General features: G+C 52.1%; 7 protein-coding genes across 7 annotated transcripts; 3 read left to right on the forward strand and 4 right to left on the reverse strand.

Moving 5' to 3' along the window:
- Positions 1-592: 592 nt before the first annotated feature.
- BO72DRAFT_234415 (uncharacterized protein) lies at positions 593-1,371 on the reverse strand. The gene has a single exon (XM_040939879.1). It carries the CDS (start codon positions 1,113-1,115, stop codon positions 723-725), a length of 393 nt encoding a protein of 130 aa, XP_040797489.1. The 5' UTR covers positions 1,116-1,371; the 3' UTR covers positions 593-722.
- BO72DRAFT_234366 (putative membrane bound cation transporter) lies at positions 1,230-4,298 on the forward strand. The gene is made up of 7 exons (XM_040939878.1): positions 1,230-1,368; positions 1,514-2,100; positions 2,149-2,220; positions 2,272-2,349; positions 2,410-3,583; positions 3,637-3,823; positions 3,885-4,298. Exons 1-7 carry the CDS (start codon positions 1,365-1,367, stop codon positions 3,943-3,945), a joined length of 2,163 nt encoding a protein of 720 aa, XP_040797490.1. The 5' UTR covers positions 1,230-1,364; the 3' UTR covers positions 3,946-4,298.
- Positions 4,299-5,782: 1,484 nt separating this feature from the next.
- Positions 5,783-7,044, forward strand: BO72DRAFT_234425 (WW domain protein). The gene is made up of 3 exons (XM_040939881.1): positions 5,783-6,534; positions 6,614-6,749; positions 6,964-7,044. The coding sequence occupies exons 1-2, from the start codon at positions 5,874-5,876 to the stop codon at positions 6,745-6,747; spliced, it is 795 nt and encodes a 264-aa protein (XP_040797491.1). The 5' UTR covers positions 5,783-5,873; the 3' UTR covers positions 6,748-6,749; positions 6,964-7,044.
- BO72DRAFT_234418 (methyltransferase family protein) lies at positions 6,864-8,088 on the reverse strand. The gene has a single exon (XM_040939880.1). The coding sequence runs from the start codon at positions 7,884-7,886 to the stop codon at positions 7,128-7,130; it is 759 nt and encodes a 252-aa protein (XP_040797492.1). The 5' UTR covers positions 7,887-8,088; the 3' UTR covers positions 6,864-7,127.
- Positions 8,089-8,102: 14 nt separating this feature from the next.
- Positions 8,103-9,876, reverse strand: BO72DRAFT_451663 (putative salicylate synthetase). Its single transcript, XM_040945543.1, has one exon. It carries the CDS (start codon positions 9,773-9,775, stop codon positions 8,450-8,452), a length of 1,326 nt encoding a protein of 441 aa, XP_040797493.1. The 5' UTR covers positions 9,776-9,876; the 3' UTR covers positions 8,103-8,449.
- Positions 9,877-11,347: 1,471 nt separating this feature from the next.
- Positions 11,348-12,420, forward strand: BO72DRAFT_387008 (class I SAM-dependent methyltransferase; the record flags this gene model as incomplete). The annotated part of the gene is made up of 5 exons (XM_040941663.1): positions 11,348-11,400; positions 11,483-11,590; positions 11,645-11,895; positions 11,964-12,087; positions 12,141-12,420. The coding sequence occupies 5 exons, from the start codon at positions 11,348-11,350 to the stop codon at positions 12,418-12,420; spliced, it is 816 nt and encodes a 271-aa protein (XP_040797494.1).
- Positions 12,421-13,441: 1,021 nt separating this feature from the next.
- BO72DRAFT_451665 (retinol dehydrogenase 12) lies at positions 13,442-14,876 on the reverse strand. Its single transcript, XM_040945544.1, has 2 exons — positions 14,461-14,876; positions 13,442-14,397 (listed from the first exon to the last, which is right to left on the reverse strand). Exons 1-2 carry the CDS (start codon positions 14,591-14,593, stop codon positions 13,502-13,504), a joined length of 1,029 nt encoding a protein of 342 aa, XP_040797495.1. The 5' UTR covers positions 14,594-14,876; the 3' UTR covers positions 13,442-13,501.
- Between the last annotated feature and the right edge of the window lie 12 nt (positions 14,877-14,888).

Consider the following 14,888-nt stretch of genomic DNA (forward strand, 5'->3'; position numbering starts at 1 on the left):
ACATCTTGCAGACAGTCGACCAATGGAAAGCTCCGGATTCCCAGATCGCTGTCCACAAATATATTCAATGGGTCGTCCAAAGGCAAGGCGGTCTTTATCGATCTAATAGGTATCGTAATTACCTGTACGTAGGGTAGGTAAAATATGGGCATTTTCCTCGGTGATAGTCATGGATGTGTCTCACTCTTATTGCTGCGTCGAGAAATTGGTTATAATAAAATAGTGCTCTATACTCCATAGACGGCAATGTGCCGGGAAGATAGATCGATAGCCCTAGGTGATTTATTCTTCCAGGAGTGAGTGAGGCGTGGCCTCGGGGGCAGGTTTTCCGTAGTCGCAATTCGATCACAAAATTGGGAGGTCTCCATGTTCTGGGTCCCAGCATTCTGACATGGTCCTGGGGAGTTCGTCCATCCCCTTGCAGGTTGCAGACCGATTGAGCAAGGTGAAGTATGAACTAATTGGCATCTTCGACTACCCAAGAAAAGAGGAAGTTATTTCGTCGATTGCACTAGAAACATTTAGCCTGGTTTACCACCAAGCCCTAGAATGGATACCAGGTCGACGGGCTGCAGAAGGGAACCGTACGAATTCGATCGACGGGAACCCAGATTAACAGCCCTCATGCCCCACCAGTGGAGTGGATAGATACAGTAAGGTCATCAATCATCACCCGTCGTCAATTGTTGCTGTGTTTTGCGACTCAACCGATTGCCGAGCCTCTAAAGATAAAAATAAATGAAAAATACCGACAGAAGAGCGGGATCCGAGTCCTCATGTCGGAGATAAGCCGATGACCTCAGCACGGTGTAGCTGCCCTTGGCAGGCCTTGGAAGGGTGAGCTGATAGGATGCAGTGCAGGAGGGGGAAGGGGGGGAAGGTGAAAGAGAAAGAAAAAGTAAAAGAAAAAGAAGAAAAAAAATGAAGAAAAACAAATGAGGGTGGATGATTGATAACACGATACGATACTCCGTAGATAACAACCTACAGTAACTAACAAGAGGGAGGGAGTTGGACGCAAAACGGGGCAAGCAAGACGGGGCCATGGACCATGGGCTTCCTCCCCTTTCATGGTTAGGTGCAGGATGATCATGCTGGGGCTTGGCCGGCATCATTGGCTTGCCGCTCACGCCAAGGGCCCCGGCCGGCCGCTCGTCCTTATATTGTCCTCATTTTCGCTGTCTGTCTTGCCCTCTCCAACTTCCCATAAATCCACTTGAAGCTTGGCTTGCTTCTTCCTGTGTGTTCAGACACAGTTTTCTTTCTCTTCTTCTGTTTCTTCCTATCCCATCTCATTTCTGTGATACGCCTCAGGCTCCTCTGCCTTTCCCCCTTGATTATTCCTGCTTCTGGTTCTGAAATACATGCGTAAGTGCTTCGGTCACCTACCGATACCCCTTCCCTCAACTCGCTTCCAAACACTGCACGCGCGCCAAACTTTGGTGGCTTTCTTGGTGCATGAATCTTGCTGTTCTTTCTGAGAAACCAACTGATAAACTTCTCGATTTCACAGACCGGATTCACTCGTGGGCGAAAGCTCACGCGTCAACTCGCCAAACTCAAGCTTCCTCTCAGGCAGACCAAGCCTCCGATGAGGCAGCGGCTCAAGATGGGCAAGTGAAGGAAGCTATACGTGACCCGGCCAGCCCGGAGTCAGAAAAGAATTCAAATGAGACTACTAAGCCCGGACTCTTCACGCGCATGAAGGATGGCATGGTCCGCTTCAGCAGCCACACCAAGACGGCTCTTTGCCACAGTTGGGTCAATGTGCTGCTCATCTTCGTGCCCGCTGGTATCGCCGTCCAGGCGGCCGGGTTGAACTCGGGGTTGATCTTCGCCATGAACGCGATCGCTGTCATTCCCTTGGCTGGTCTCCTCAGTCACGCGACTGAGTGTGTTGCCAGCCGCCTAGGTGACACCGTCGGTGCACTGATCAATGTCACTTTTGGAAATGCAGTCGAGTTAATCATTTTCATCATTGCACTTGTCAAGAATGAGATTCGAATTGTGCAAGCATCCCTCTTGGGATCCATTCTGGCAAATCTACTGTTGATTCTGGGCATGGCCTTTCTTTTGGGAGGCTTGCGTTTTCAGGAACAGGTAAGCAATCCTCGTCTGTGTTTCTGAGTTGTGTACTAACTTCTCTAGATCTACAACAGTACGGTCACTCAAATGAGCGCTTGTCTTCTTAGCTTGAGCGTCATGAGTTTGTTATTACCTGTGAGTGATGACTTGATTCGTTTGAGGGTCCAGAACTAACATAGTCATCAGACGGCCTTCCATGCTTCGTGGTCAGACAGCTCGAACGCCGACAAATACACTCTCAAAGTTAGCCGAGGAACTAGTGTGGTAAGCTCCCTCAGAAGTACGATGAGAAGCGCATCAAATACTAAGTGTCACAAATAACAGGTTTTGCTTCTTGTATACGCCTTGTACATCGTTTTCCAACTCAAGTCGCATGCCTATCTCTACGCCAGCACTCCTCAGCAGATTATTGACGAAGAATCCCACCCGGGTGTGTTGGCCGAGTTTATGAACAGCTCGTCGGATTCAAGCAGTTCTTCCGACGAATCGGTCGACACCACAACCTCCTGGTCCACCGCCAAACGCATCAAGAGGGCCATGAAACACAGACGCCACCGAAAATCAAGCACGAGCTCACGTGGAACAGTATCTCCACAATCGTTCCGTAAGAAGTCCCTGGTGGATATGCCATCGTCGGCTGTCATTGATGAGGCCCACGGTTCTGGTGACTTGAACAGTACCACTAGTCATGCAGAGGGTTCAGAGTCGTTTGTCATTGATTTTGGCGACGATACTCGCTACGATGCGGACCACGAGCCACACTCGAGGGACTACGAACCGCAGTCGCGTGACTTCGGAGCTGCCCCTAGGACCTCGAAGCAAGAGAGAAAGGCCAAGAAGCAGGAGAAGAAGAAGCGTGAGAAGCGTACGGAAAGCGCTCAAGGCGCTACCAATACAGCTATGGGCGGACGGCCACCCTTGAAGTCTTATCAATCGGAACCTGCTGTTGATCATGGCGATCTACCAATTCCTGTCGAGGAGGTCCCTGAAGTGCCTAAGAGGCGATCGCCATTTCGGCCTACCATTCCCTCACTGCTCTCCAATACAGTGTTCTCTACCGCGCCGGGTATTGCACAACCAACGAATCTTTCCGCTGCATCTGGTCTCCGCCGTACACACTCGCTGCCTTCTTTCTCCAATCGTCCTCCACCCGTGGGAAGCGCTGTACAATTTGCCCGTGGAGCATCTCGCATGCCCACCGTGGTCAGCGCGGCCACTGTTGAAGACACTCCTGAACACCCCGAGCCAGAAATGTCTCGCACCTCCGCGGTGGTCATGCTCCTCGTCTCAACCGCTCTTGTTGCGGTCTGTGCAGAATTCTTGGTTGATGCCATTCCCAACATGATTCAAAGCTCGTCTGTCAGCGAGGCTTTTATCGGTCTGATCATCCTGCCTATTGTTGGTAACGCCGCCGAACACGTGACGGCCGTGAGTGTGGCTACTAAGAACAAGATGGATCTTGCTATTGGTGTGTCTGTTGGTAGCAGTATCCAGATTGGTATGTTTTGTTAGACCCTTGGACTTTCTAGAACCCGAGCTGACCCTCAGCAGCTATCTTCGTCACTCCCTTGGTAGTTATCCTCGGGTGGTGCATGGACAAAGACATGTCTTTGTACTTTACTCTATTCGAAACTATATCGCTCTTCGTAACGGCCTTCGTCGTGAACTTCCTTGTCCTGGACGGCAGAAGTAACTACCTGGAGGGATCTCTGCTCATCGCAGCCTATGTTATTATTGGGTATGTTCTATTGTTTTTTTCAGCCATGTTTTGTTGAACTTTTTTCTAACGAGACTTGTAGTGTCGCTGCCTTCTTCTACCCCGGAAGTGCTGAATCCAGCAACTTCGCCGGCAGCTCATGATTGGTTTTAATATTAATACGACGGCGAAAGCCGGTCAGTCAGTATGATGGGCCTGACACGTCTGGACACTGTGTCAGATGCAGAATGTGGTCCTCATTTTCCGGCAAATGCAATTTATGACGAGTTTCAAATTGGATTGAGGTGAACTTTGAGTTTGAAGCAGAGGAACGAATTGACCAGAATTTGAGGCGTTTTGTGGTATATTGGGTCGAGACTGTAAATATTGTTGCCTGGGTGTCCTACTTGGCACAGTTACTCCGCTATATGACTGGTATTCTGGATCAATCGAGTTTCTCATACTCTCTCGACCGAGTCAGGCACATCTGATTATTTTGTGTTACAGGTGCATTGGTTATTTGGAGGTGCACTATTTTCCGTGCAGCAGAAGAGCAGAAGGACCCTAGGTAGAAAGATCAATGCTCCGAACAGTTCCGTAGCCCCTCGGCGAACGAAGAAAAGATTGAAAGAGGAAGGAAGGGTGTGGCTGAGCGGTGCCTTTGGTCGCGGAGACACAGCCACTCATTGAGGCACACGTGGCGAATCGCTCAGGGGCTCAGAGTAGAGTCTTGGCACGGTGTCCGGATTGCTCGCTCGGAGACTACTGTTACAGATAGGATGATATTTCCTTACCTCTCTTTGAATTTATCCGGTATTACAGGAGCAGAAGTCCTCCCCTGTGCAATGTTACCATGAGCTACTGATAACCTATGTAGATCTCGATTCTGCATGGGTACTCGGTGAAAATTGTGTGACTGCAACACTTCTATTCCCGTTGACAGGATCCCGAACTACTCGTAGCATGGATGTCTTGGAGGGCGGCAACCATGGCCCACAGCTTAATTTAGTAATTTCTGGAAGGCCGAGGACCCCCGCCAAGCCGAGGAAGGGTTCTGTCTGCCAGTGCAGTGTTCATGTTGCCGTGCTGTCACCGGACACCGCGGGCGGATTCAGTTCAAGTTGTTGCGTGTGAACTCGCCAGTGATTCAATAGTGGGGGTCATTTGTGGCTGATGCAGTAGCGTTCCACTTCTGATTGGATAGCATCTTCCACCAGCCCCCAATGTGGCGCCAAGAACCTAAAAAGGAGACGGATTGCTGCGGCATCGCTTGGACAAGTCATTCATTTCTCCAGTCGCTCCCTGTTCATTAGTCCGGATATTGACAGCTCTGCCCCGACTGGTAGCTCATAAGACTGCTATCCAATACATTGTCGTCATGTCTATTGCTCAGTTGACTTTCCAAGAAACTCAGGAAGACATCATCCATCATCCATGATCGACTTTTGTACCTATCTGACTATGTGCCTGACAAGGTTAAGGCTGCTTTTGCCCCTCCATCTCTTCTCCCTACAGGGATAAACGAAAACTTGCCCCGCAATTTCTCCTCATCGCCCTTCCCCCCGAAGAAAGAAACTGTCGAGCTGGCCTTATGGCATCAAGGGCAGAATTCCATTGCATTCCAGCATTATGAAGCCAACTGCTTGCCTGTCGGGTCCCACACCCCATCAGGGGCGCTTGTGTTACGTATCTGCCTAAATCTTCTGCATTGTCAAAACTTCAGATCTACAATCAACAATGAAACCAGACTATGGATTGGCATTTTCTCCATCCCAACAAATAACGCGGTGGATACACTCTACTTTTAGCGCTTGCCTAGGTCGTTCGTTGGCTGCCATGAGTCCCTGAGGGCCGTTAATATCCCTGATAGCAATGGTGGAGTGGATGCTGCATCTGTGACCTGACTCCATCTACCCACCCTTCCCCTCTCCAGCTGACAGGGACCATCACAACAGACTATTTAAGGATCTTGTGGTGCTTCTCTGTCCTCTTGACTTCTGTTTCATTCTCTCTTCCCTTCTAAATCTTCTCTCTCCCATCCACTCCTCTATCTGTTGCTCTAATCGTCACCACGAGTGCAGAATCAACCACAATGTCTTACTACGGAGGACAGCCTTACTACCAGGAGCGCCCTCCTTATGAGCGCCCCCCCTACGACGCCCCGCCCGCCGACAGACCTCCCTACGAGCGCCCCCCATATGACAGACCTCCTTATGACCGCCCGCCTTCCGACAGACCTCCCTACCAGGGCTCCCCTTACGAGAGACCTCCCTACCAGGGTGGTCCCCCTCCAGAGCGTCCTCCCTACGAAGGCGCCGACCGCTCTTACGACTCTCGCCCTCCATACGCCAGCCCTCCCTCGTCCTTCCGGCCTCCCCCGGTTCCCCCCCCTCCTCTTCCCATGGGCTGGACCCAGGAATGGGAGCCCAGCGCCCGCCGTGCTTTCTTTGTCGAGGTCGCTACCGGCCGCTCCCAGTGGGAGCCTCCTCTAGGGGACTCCGACGGCTCCCGTGACCTGGCGCCTGCCGGACCTCCGGGCGGATACTATGGTGCTTCTTCACCTGCTCCTCCTCCGCCGGAGGGCGGATACTACCCCCCTCCCCAGCAGGGTGGATACTACCCACCCCAGCAGGGCGGTGAATACGTCGACCCCGAGGAGCAGAAGAAGAACGAGCGCAAGAAGATGATGCTTGGTGCTGCCGGTGGCCTGGCCCTCGGTGTTGCCGCTGGTGCTCTCATCAACCACGAACTGGGTAAGTTATACCTCCTTTCAGGTCGACGACCATTGCTGTTACGCATTGTGGTTCTACCTTACTAACTGCTGTTGAACAGAGGAGCACTCGAGCTCGAGCGACGAGGAGCGTGAAGGCTCCCCCCAGCGTGAGATCTACCACGAGCGTGAAGTATACATCGAGCGTGACGTTGAGCGTGATGAGGAGCCTGCCTACGAGCCCGATGACTGGTAGTGGTAGGCTGAGCCTTCCTTCTCTTCTTCCCCTAGATTCTCGCGGTTTTGATTTTACATTGAGCGATACTTTTTTCGGGAAGTTTATCTGTATTTAATGCAACCAACCTTCTTTTTTTTCGTTTCATAAAAGACTTCATAGTACTTAGGTTGGCACGGTTTGCATGGTGCAAAGGGACTACATTGAGCCAGATACTCTAACCCGTTCCTGCAATAGAATGTTCAATAAACGAAATAAAGACCAATCCAAAAACAAAGAAGAAGCCAACGAACCTACTAACAAAACCCCAAATCAACCTTAACAAGAGGAACTGAACTATCAATACATCTACAGTAGCGCATTCGACCCAACCCAACCGAACCTCCGATCCATGTGTTCTCTCACCAGACAAACGGAATCAAACGAGCCGTCCGACGATGCCACCGCTCCCACTCGGCCCCAAAGTCCCTCTTCAACATCCTCTCCTCATCCTGGACCCTGAAATAGGTGATCCCCAGAAAGACGCCAGTCGCCAGCAGCAGCAGCCCAACCCGGTCCCAAGGCTCAACGACGGCGACACCGCCGAGTCCGGTCGTCTCCCCGGATCCCGACCAGCATGTCCCCATCGCCGGGACGAACTCCTCCAATGCCAGTCGCACATAGCCCGCGACCATGAGCAGCCCGCCCGTGTAGCTGGGATGCTGGACGTACCGGTACACCCCGTCGGTCACCAGGCCGTCGTCGGGCGTGGCGAGGTGGAACGTGAAGTCCCCGCCCAGGGCGCGGAAGGCGGCCAGCCGCGTCCATCCGCCGATGTAGAACAGAAGTAGGCTTGTGGCTGTGGACGGCGTCCAGGTGAGGGCCTCGGTCGGTGGGTTGGCGGGGGATCGGCAGATGGCGGTCGTCCACGGCGAGGATGGGTGGTCGTGTAGGAGGGTTAGCAGCGCTTGGTAGAGAAAGCTCAGTGGCATGACGAGCTTCATGAGGAGGAAGAGGGGGTCGATGACGGTCGCGACGCGGTCTTTGGATTTGGAGTTGTTGCTCTTGCTGTTGCTGCTGTCGGGTTCGGGCTCGGGTGAAGGTGTTTGGAGGCATCGGAGGGCTAGGTAGCTGGATACCGTGTAGGCGAGGGTGAGGGCGAGAGTGGGAAGCGTTGACATGTTGATGGTGGAGATGAAACATGAAGATAGCGAAAGAAGGTCTCGTGCAGTCCGACTGGTCTGGTGCTTGATTTTTTGGGCCCCTGCGTGAGCATCCTTTTATATACTCCAATTCCTCATTGATGTCTTAGTCCATCTAGATGTACAGTACAGTATACTGTACATGACTCGATCGGAGTGGCTCGACTATGTCATTGCCTTGGTCCATGAGTATACTTGATTCAAGTAAGTGGCTTGATTATGACTAGGTTGAAGTTGATTCTGCCAGCAGAGGACTTTATGCATGTAGAATGACGTAGAATTCCCATGCTGCAGATTTCATCATTTCCCGCTCTCTGGTATGTATGTACTGTACAGTTTGTACGCTGTCGGGCGGTGGAGTGTGGTCGACATAACTCGGTCTCAGATCACATACTATGTATGATCTTCAACTTCCAGCCACCAGATGAACTCTTGATCTTATCTCTGCTCTACTGATGGGGGACGCTGATTATGCAAAATAACAACAAAAACAACCTGGTTCCTAATTCGAGCCATCCTCGACAATCTCGATCGATGTCCTCCTATTTCTCCATCTCGCTCACCACAAACGGAGCTATGCTCGCCAGCTTTTCTTGAGTCTCAGTGAGTTCACGCGCAGGGGTCGATTGCGCAATTACCCCAGCCCCAGCCTGCACCCACTGACAACTCTGGTCTTGGAAGACAGTGCGGAGAACAAGGGCTGCCTCAAGGGTCTTGCTGCCTTCGATCATCAGAACGGCCCCCGAGTACAACTCCCTAGGACGGTATTCGAGGCGCTGAATGCCCTCCAGTGCGGCCTGCTTCGGTATGCCAGATGCTGTGATAGAAGGAAAGAGGACGTCGAGGGCGTCCCAGGGGTCGTTCTCCGGCTTCAGGAAGCCAGTCACGGTAGACCCGAGATGCTGGACACTGCCCCGAGGTCGGACTGACATCAGGTCCTCAACACTGACTGTGTCCTCTGGACAGAGCCGCTTCAGCTCGTCGATCGCTTCCCGAACTGAGATTACATGTTCAACGATCTCCTTGGGGTCGTTCAGCAGTTCCTGTCTGAGGCGCTCGACCTCGGTGTCTTTACCCTTGCGCGATCGCGTTCCAGCCAGCGGCTCAGTGGTCACCTTCCCCTCTTTCACTGACATCACGAGCTCGGGACTGAAGCCGGTCGCTTGGTAGCCCCCGTGGCTCAGGGAAAAGCTCCGTGCGGGTGCATTGCAGCGTCGACCACACAGCAGGGTGGCCGGCATGTCCACTCGCCCGGCGATCTCCACCGCTCGTGAAGGGATAACCTTCGTATACTTCCCTTCCGCGATCTCCGCCAGCGCGTTCTCGACTCGAGCTAGGTATTCTCCCGCAGCGTCTTGCGTGTCGATACTTTGATTCGGTGTCGGATCCACACTGATGGCATCATCGATAAGGTCGGCCAATGCCTTCACTTCCTCATTGTTATCCCCCGTCAGAACAACATTGTCTCGTGAGAACGATATCTCGATGCGCGGGGCCATCAAGCTCATAAGCGGCCATCGACCGGCCGTGTATGGAATGCCCCGCGCATGTGCCGCGTAGTTGAACCCAACATACCCGAATACCCTGCGGGCGTCGTTGGCGTGCTTCGACACAAAGTCTCTTGCGACATCCGCCAGCGGACCGGTGATCGGGTGCGATTCTTTGTGAGAATCGGTGGAGATTGTCGCCGTCTCCCCCTTGGGGTCAACTACGAGTGAAGAGTGACTGCCGATGCCCAGGTACCATTTTCCCTCTCGCTCATACGCATAATAGTCGTCACTCTTGTGGGCTCGCAATATTTCAACCACTCTTTCGAGAGCGTCGGGCCTCCCCGGGATTAGAGCTATGGTAGTGCGACTGAAGCTCATGTTTTCTGGTATGGGCGAAGGCACTGTTCAGGAGCAAAAGAGACAAGTGGTTTTGGGAATCGGTGCCAAAGTCCTCAACTTAGGTCAGTATTGTGTGGGAGATGTTTCCACCATCATAGACTCCTTGTTACAACTGGAAGAGATTTATAGCTTTCATGAGCAATCCGTCCCCACAATCACTCTATTCAATAGACCCTGTTCGATGAATGAGCTCTGTGGTTCATTGGGCTCAGCTGAGGAATGCAGAGATCGGCATACTCACATAGCAGAGTGGCTAATTCGGTCTGATATCACATTGCACTGGCCGTGGTCGTGGCGATGATTGGTCAACATAGCTGATATGAGAAAAAGCAAAGTACGGCCGATCACTAGTATCATTCGCCGCCTCTCATATATTGTTTTTATTGCATCATCCCAAGCTAACCATACTTGTTCTGCAGCAGCATCGGACTCGCCGATCAGATATCATGTTCTCCTGCAGATTCAGGTTAGCATGCAAGATGATGTGTAACCTCGACTGTGACCAAGCCAATCTCTGTGTAACACAGAGCCATTGCCATGGGACTTTTGAACATTGCAAGGTCTGGATTGTCGAGTCGCGCCAATCTCTTACGTATTTGGGAGTGATGCAAGAGCAACGTACCAGGAGATTGAGCAGAATAACCCCGAGCTGCGACTAACAAGTCCAACTCTGAGACATCTGTGTGTGAGCTCATCTCGAGGACTTTTACGTACTTTCTTGTCCTCGTGAGAGGTTGGCCGAGCACAAGATTACACACCCGAGTGCCTAGGTAACAGCAGCGAGTGTGTGTGGCCATCGCCGTAGTTGAATGTACTAGCAACAATTAACGGACGATGTCTCAGTTGCCTATTCCATTGCCTTTCGGACTAAGGTGGTTTCGCCCATGACCAGTTATACAAGCATGATCAGACCTGGGCAGCGGCGGGAGAACCAAAAAGTGGCTTATGCTCGAACTATTACTGCGAAAACGGCTAAACTGTCAAGAGTGACTTTATACGAACACGCCAGGATCCGAAGTCGGAATGTGCGAGCAGCGGCACTCGCTGTCAGCGGAGAGAAGAGTGACTCCATCGCAAGCCGAAGACGTCATCAAATACGGGGATCTCATCTGCAAGATCTACTATTGCTTCTTCGGCTTTTTCGCGTCTTTTCTATTCGCTCTATATACTTACACACGATCGATCTCATTCCTGCTCCCCGAGTACCAATAATGGTTCCCTCCCAAGTCAAAACATTCTTGAAGCCGCTAAGAAAGATGCTCGATGTGGCATTCGACTTCATGCATTGTCAGTATCACAAATAGTAAGACCTTACAGACCGGCTAATGCATGACCTCATTTAATTCCGTATCGGTTGATTGGCAGCCAAACAGTTCACAGACGATTTTCCGAAGCGGACAATCCTCAAACCTAAATTAACGAGAAGGAACTATAAAAGTCCTGACGAACCTGGCCTAGAACCTGGAACATCAAGTACAAAGCTTGATACTTACGATCTTGTACTCGTCTGGACAACTTATCAGATCAACTCAAGTGACAATGGGAAGTGCGATGATACCAGCGGACGATTATATCCTCGGAAGAAGCATCACGGACTCCGTTAGGTACCTTCTTTGATGTCTCCCTACTTGTGATACCCCTGCGATGAAGGTCACACAGACATGATAGGTGCTGATTTTACTACAGATTGGATGCTCAGCATCTTCTGTGGAAATTTCACAAGGGGTACGAGCTACATCCTGAAATCCCAGTCAGCAATGACATGAAGATTGCCGACCTTGGTTGCGGCACAGGGTTTGTGATATGACGAATTGGTCGATCTGAATCCTCCGCTTACGATATGCATAGAATCTGGCTCCTTGACCTGTCGAGACAGCTGCCGTCAACCGTGCAACTACATGGCTTTGACAGTAGCGGCCAACAATACCCACCCTCTGGACTGTGGGCGAAGAACATGACGCTCAGCGTGGTGGATCTGATGTCTGATCTACCTCCCTCCCTGACGGGACAATATGATGTGGTGCATCTGCGGATGTGGGCGAGCAATGTGCGCGAAAGCGAGACAGCTACTTTGATCCGTCAAGTCAAACGACTCCTAAGTAAGCTCAAACGGCCCACTACTGACTCCACATCATCGTCGTTGCATGCTAATACAAGCCACGCACAGAACCAGGGGGTTACATCCAGTGGGAAGATGCGGACCTGCACAACCAGGTCACGGAGGGCCGCGTGGCGGAGGAGACCGCTGCGCGGATGAGCGACTTGTTTCGGCGGGTCAACCGCAAATACATGTGCGTCCTCCTACCAGAATCATAGCCCTATATATGCTGACATGACTTTCTAGATGGGTCTCCGAGCTCCCCGACCGCATGCGCAAAGAGGACTTGGAGATCATCGAGTCCGACCACGGCCGGTTCGCCCCTCCTCTGGTGGACCTGTGCACCCGGACCTACATTCTAGCCCTACGCGAGTTGACGCAAGGCATCAAAAGAGGACTGTCCGGGGACATTCTGTTGTCAGTGTCTGAGCAAGAGGTCGCTCTCCAGTGTCTTGCAACACAGCAGAAGGAGAAGATCATTTACAACTGGTCCCCGGTTACGGTGCTGGCTCGGTCTAGGGAGTAACCACTTGGTTCGGGAGAGAGGGGGCGAGGACACCATGTGCCACCTCAGCTACGTATGGCGATTTCTCTTTTGGTTCTCATGCGGATCAAGAGTAGCTTGGCTTTTTGATGATTATACCGCGTAACTCAAATGTAAAGTCTCCAGATGGTTGAGGCTTATCCTTACAATCATGCACACTTGTTGGTAGATATGGCAATCTTTCCTGCTTGCGATGTCCTGTGGCATGCGATACTTGTCTTCCAGATGCCAATCGTAGTAGGGAGTTTCTTCAGGGTGGTCGGATATCAGTACCTTGCATTCCGCAGGTTCTGCACAAAGAAGATCTACGGGGCCTCGTGCCGATCCAGAAATGCGGCCTTATCTGTAACCAATGCATTTCCGAGATTGTTCCCTACTCGTTGAACAGTGAGCTGCAAGTGGTGTTCGGTGTGTCTATTGTTATCATTGTGGGTTTCGTCTGCAGAAGTTGGACCAGCAGAATTTCTACCTTCAAGCTCGAACTCGTGATTGTTGTTTTTGTTTTGAGTTGGTGCTGTGGACTGACTTCCTACACTATCTCCGGCCGCTGACCGCAAACTACCAAACTGCAATACAAAAACACTTCTCCCACGACTGAATATTTCTCTATTGTACCTTGACAATTCACTACTGTCGTCTAATCATCTCACTGTCAACTAAGAACGTTCATCTCGTGTCTATCTTGACCCTCGTTCGAGGGTCTACGAAGAATGCATCGCACTAAGAAGAAGCTCAATGGTCAACACACTTGTTTAGTCGGCTTCTCACCTGCTCAGAAGACTTCCCTTTGAGCTACACCGAACTGCAAAATGACTTCTTTGACGACGGTTCAAAGCGAGGGCGACGATCATGTGGACTTTGGTGCACTGCACTACAGAAGCTCTTGACGACACCCGTCCCATACCCATTCACTTACAAGGATGCAGCATATATCTCAAAAGGAATACATTGCCTCCCTTTCTACAGCTAAATTACTACTCCGCCACCAACGGGTAAGTCATTACTCGATTTCATGGGCCAAAAAGCCATTCCAATTGCGTCACGCGTTACAATTATCTTACAATTAATCCTCCTTGAAAGGACACCCCTTGGCACTACTCTCCGAGCGCGTTTTCTTCTCGACGACCTCCGCCGTCAGCTTCATCAATCTATCAGCCAGCTGCATGTCGTTGGCCTTGTCGCTGCCCTTCTCCACGATGCACGGCGGACAGATGAACTGCCCGCCCTCCGTCGCGACGGTGGCCGCGTACATGGTGGACACGGCGCCCTGGAACTGCGTCTTGCGGAAGGGCTTCAGCCCGATCGACATGCCGTAGCCCAGCAGCGGGAACGCGTCGTGGATGTGGACGTTGGTCTGCGCGGTGTCCACGACGCCCGGGTGCGTCGCGTTGACGATGATATTGGGGTGCGTGGACTGGAGGTGCTGGTTCAGCCACTTGGCGTGCAGGAGGTTGGCCAGCTTGCTGCGGCCGTACAGGGCGTTGGGGTCGTACTCGCGGTTCAGCTCCTCGACGGAGGCGAACTCGGTGTCGGCGGGCGCGCTGCTGTGCACGTTGGAGGAGAGGTTGACGATGCGGACCGGGTGGCCGGCGTCGGCCGTCTTCTTCAGCGTCGGCAGCAGGTGCGAGGTCAGCACGACGTGGCCCATGTGGTTCGTCGCCATGTGCTGGTCGATCCCGTTGGTCGGCGCCAGCTGCCGGCTCATGATCCCCCGCGCCGCGTTGTTGATCAGGATGTCGATCCGGTCCGTCTGCGACGCGATCTCCCCCGCCACGTGCGCCGTCTGCTCCCAGTCCGACAGGTCGCACTGCAGCCAGATGAAGCGCTTGCGCTTCTCCGGCCCAAACTCCTCCTCGATGGCCGCGAGCGCTTCGTCCGCGACCTCCTTGCGGAGCGATGTGACGAACAGCTTCGCGATGTTCTTCGATAGGAGGGTGTGGGTGCAGCCGAAGCCGATGCCTAGCCATTGTGGTTAATACATGGTTACTTTCTTCAAGCGCATGCTCATTGAGTTGATCGTACCTTCACTGCCGCCCGTCACCACCGCTACCTTATCACTAAGATCGGGAACTTCCTCTAAACTGAACTTGTGCTCGGCGAGCTCATGAGACGGCCCACCGAAGTTCTCGGCGATTGTGTTCTTGATGGTCTGCATTCTGGATGGGAATTGTGTGCGTCTGGAAATAATCCAGGGAAAAAAGCATTGATTCAAACCCAGGTAATCCTACGCTGTGGGCTACAATAAGTAGAAATTTAGGATTGGTATCTGCGGCGATGACGGAGCCAAATGGTGATGTCACATCGAATCAGAGGCGGTGATGCAGCAATGTGGTCATCCGCTTCGTCCAGAGTTTCATTGGCGCACTGGGGCGTGTTGCTTTAAGGTTATTAGTTGATCTGGGACTTGATCCCGGTGATCGATCTGTTGATACTTGTGAGTAGATGTGGTC

This window comes from Aspergillus fijiensis (genome assembly GCF_003184825.1).
Source record: "Aspergillus fijiensis CBS 313.89 unplaced genomic scaffold BO72scaffold_59, whole genome shotgun sequence".
Taxonomy (NCBI): domain Eukaryota; kingdom Fungi; phylum Ascomycota; class Eurotiomycetes; order Eurotiales; family Aspergillaceae; genus Aspergillus; species Aspergillus fijiensis.

Excerpts from the sequence above, each read along its gene's own strand:
- BO72DRAFT_234415 (XM_040939879.1), bottom strand. The coding sequence starts at position 1,115 with ATGATGCCGGCCAAGCCCCAGCATGATCATCCTGCACCTAACCATGAA.
- BO72DRAFT_234366 (XM_040939878.1), top strand. Across the intron at positions 3,584-3,636 it reads TGGTAGCAGTATCCAGATTG|CTATCTTCGTCACTCCCTTG; the intron begins GTATGTTTTGTT and ends GACCCTCAGCAG. Across the intron at positions 3,824-3,884 it reads GCAGCCTATGTTATTATTGG|TGTCGCTGCCTTCTTCTACC; the intron begins GTATGTTCTATT and ends CGAGACTTGTAG.
- BO72DRAFT_234425 (XM_040939881.1), top strand. The coding sequence starts at position 5,874 with ATGTCTTACTACGGAGGACAGCCTTACTACCAGGAGCGCCCTCCTTAT. Across the intron at positions 6,535-6,613 it reads TCTCATCAACCACGAACTGG|AGGAGCACTCGAGCTCGAGC; the intron begins GTAAGTTATACC and ends GCTGTTGAACAG.
- BO72DRAFT_234418 (XM_040939880.1), bottom strand. The coding sequence starts at position 7,886 with ATGTCAACGCTTCCCACTCTCGCCCTCACCCTCGCCTACACGGTATCC.
- BO72DRAFT_451663 (XM_040945543.1), bottom strand. The coding sequence starts at position 9,775 with ATGAGCTTCAGTCGCACTACCATAGCTCTAATCCCGGGGAGGCCCGAC.
- BO72DRAFT_451665 (XM_040945544.1), bottom strand. The coding sequence starts at position 14,593 with ATGCAGACCATCAAGAACACAATCGCCGAGAACTTCGGTGGGCCGTCT. Across the intron at positions 14,398-14,460 it reads GGTGACGGGCGGCAGTGAAG|GCATCGGCTTCGGCTGCACC; the intron begins GTACGATCAACT and ends CACAATGGCTAG.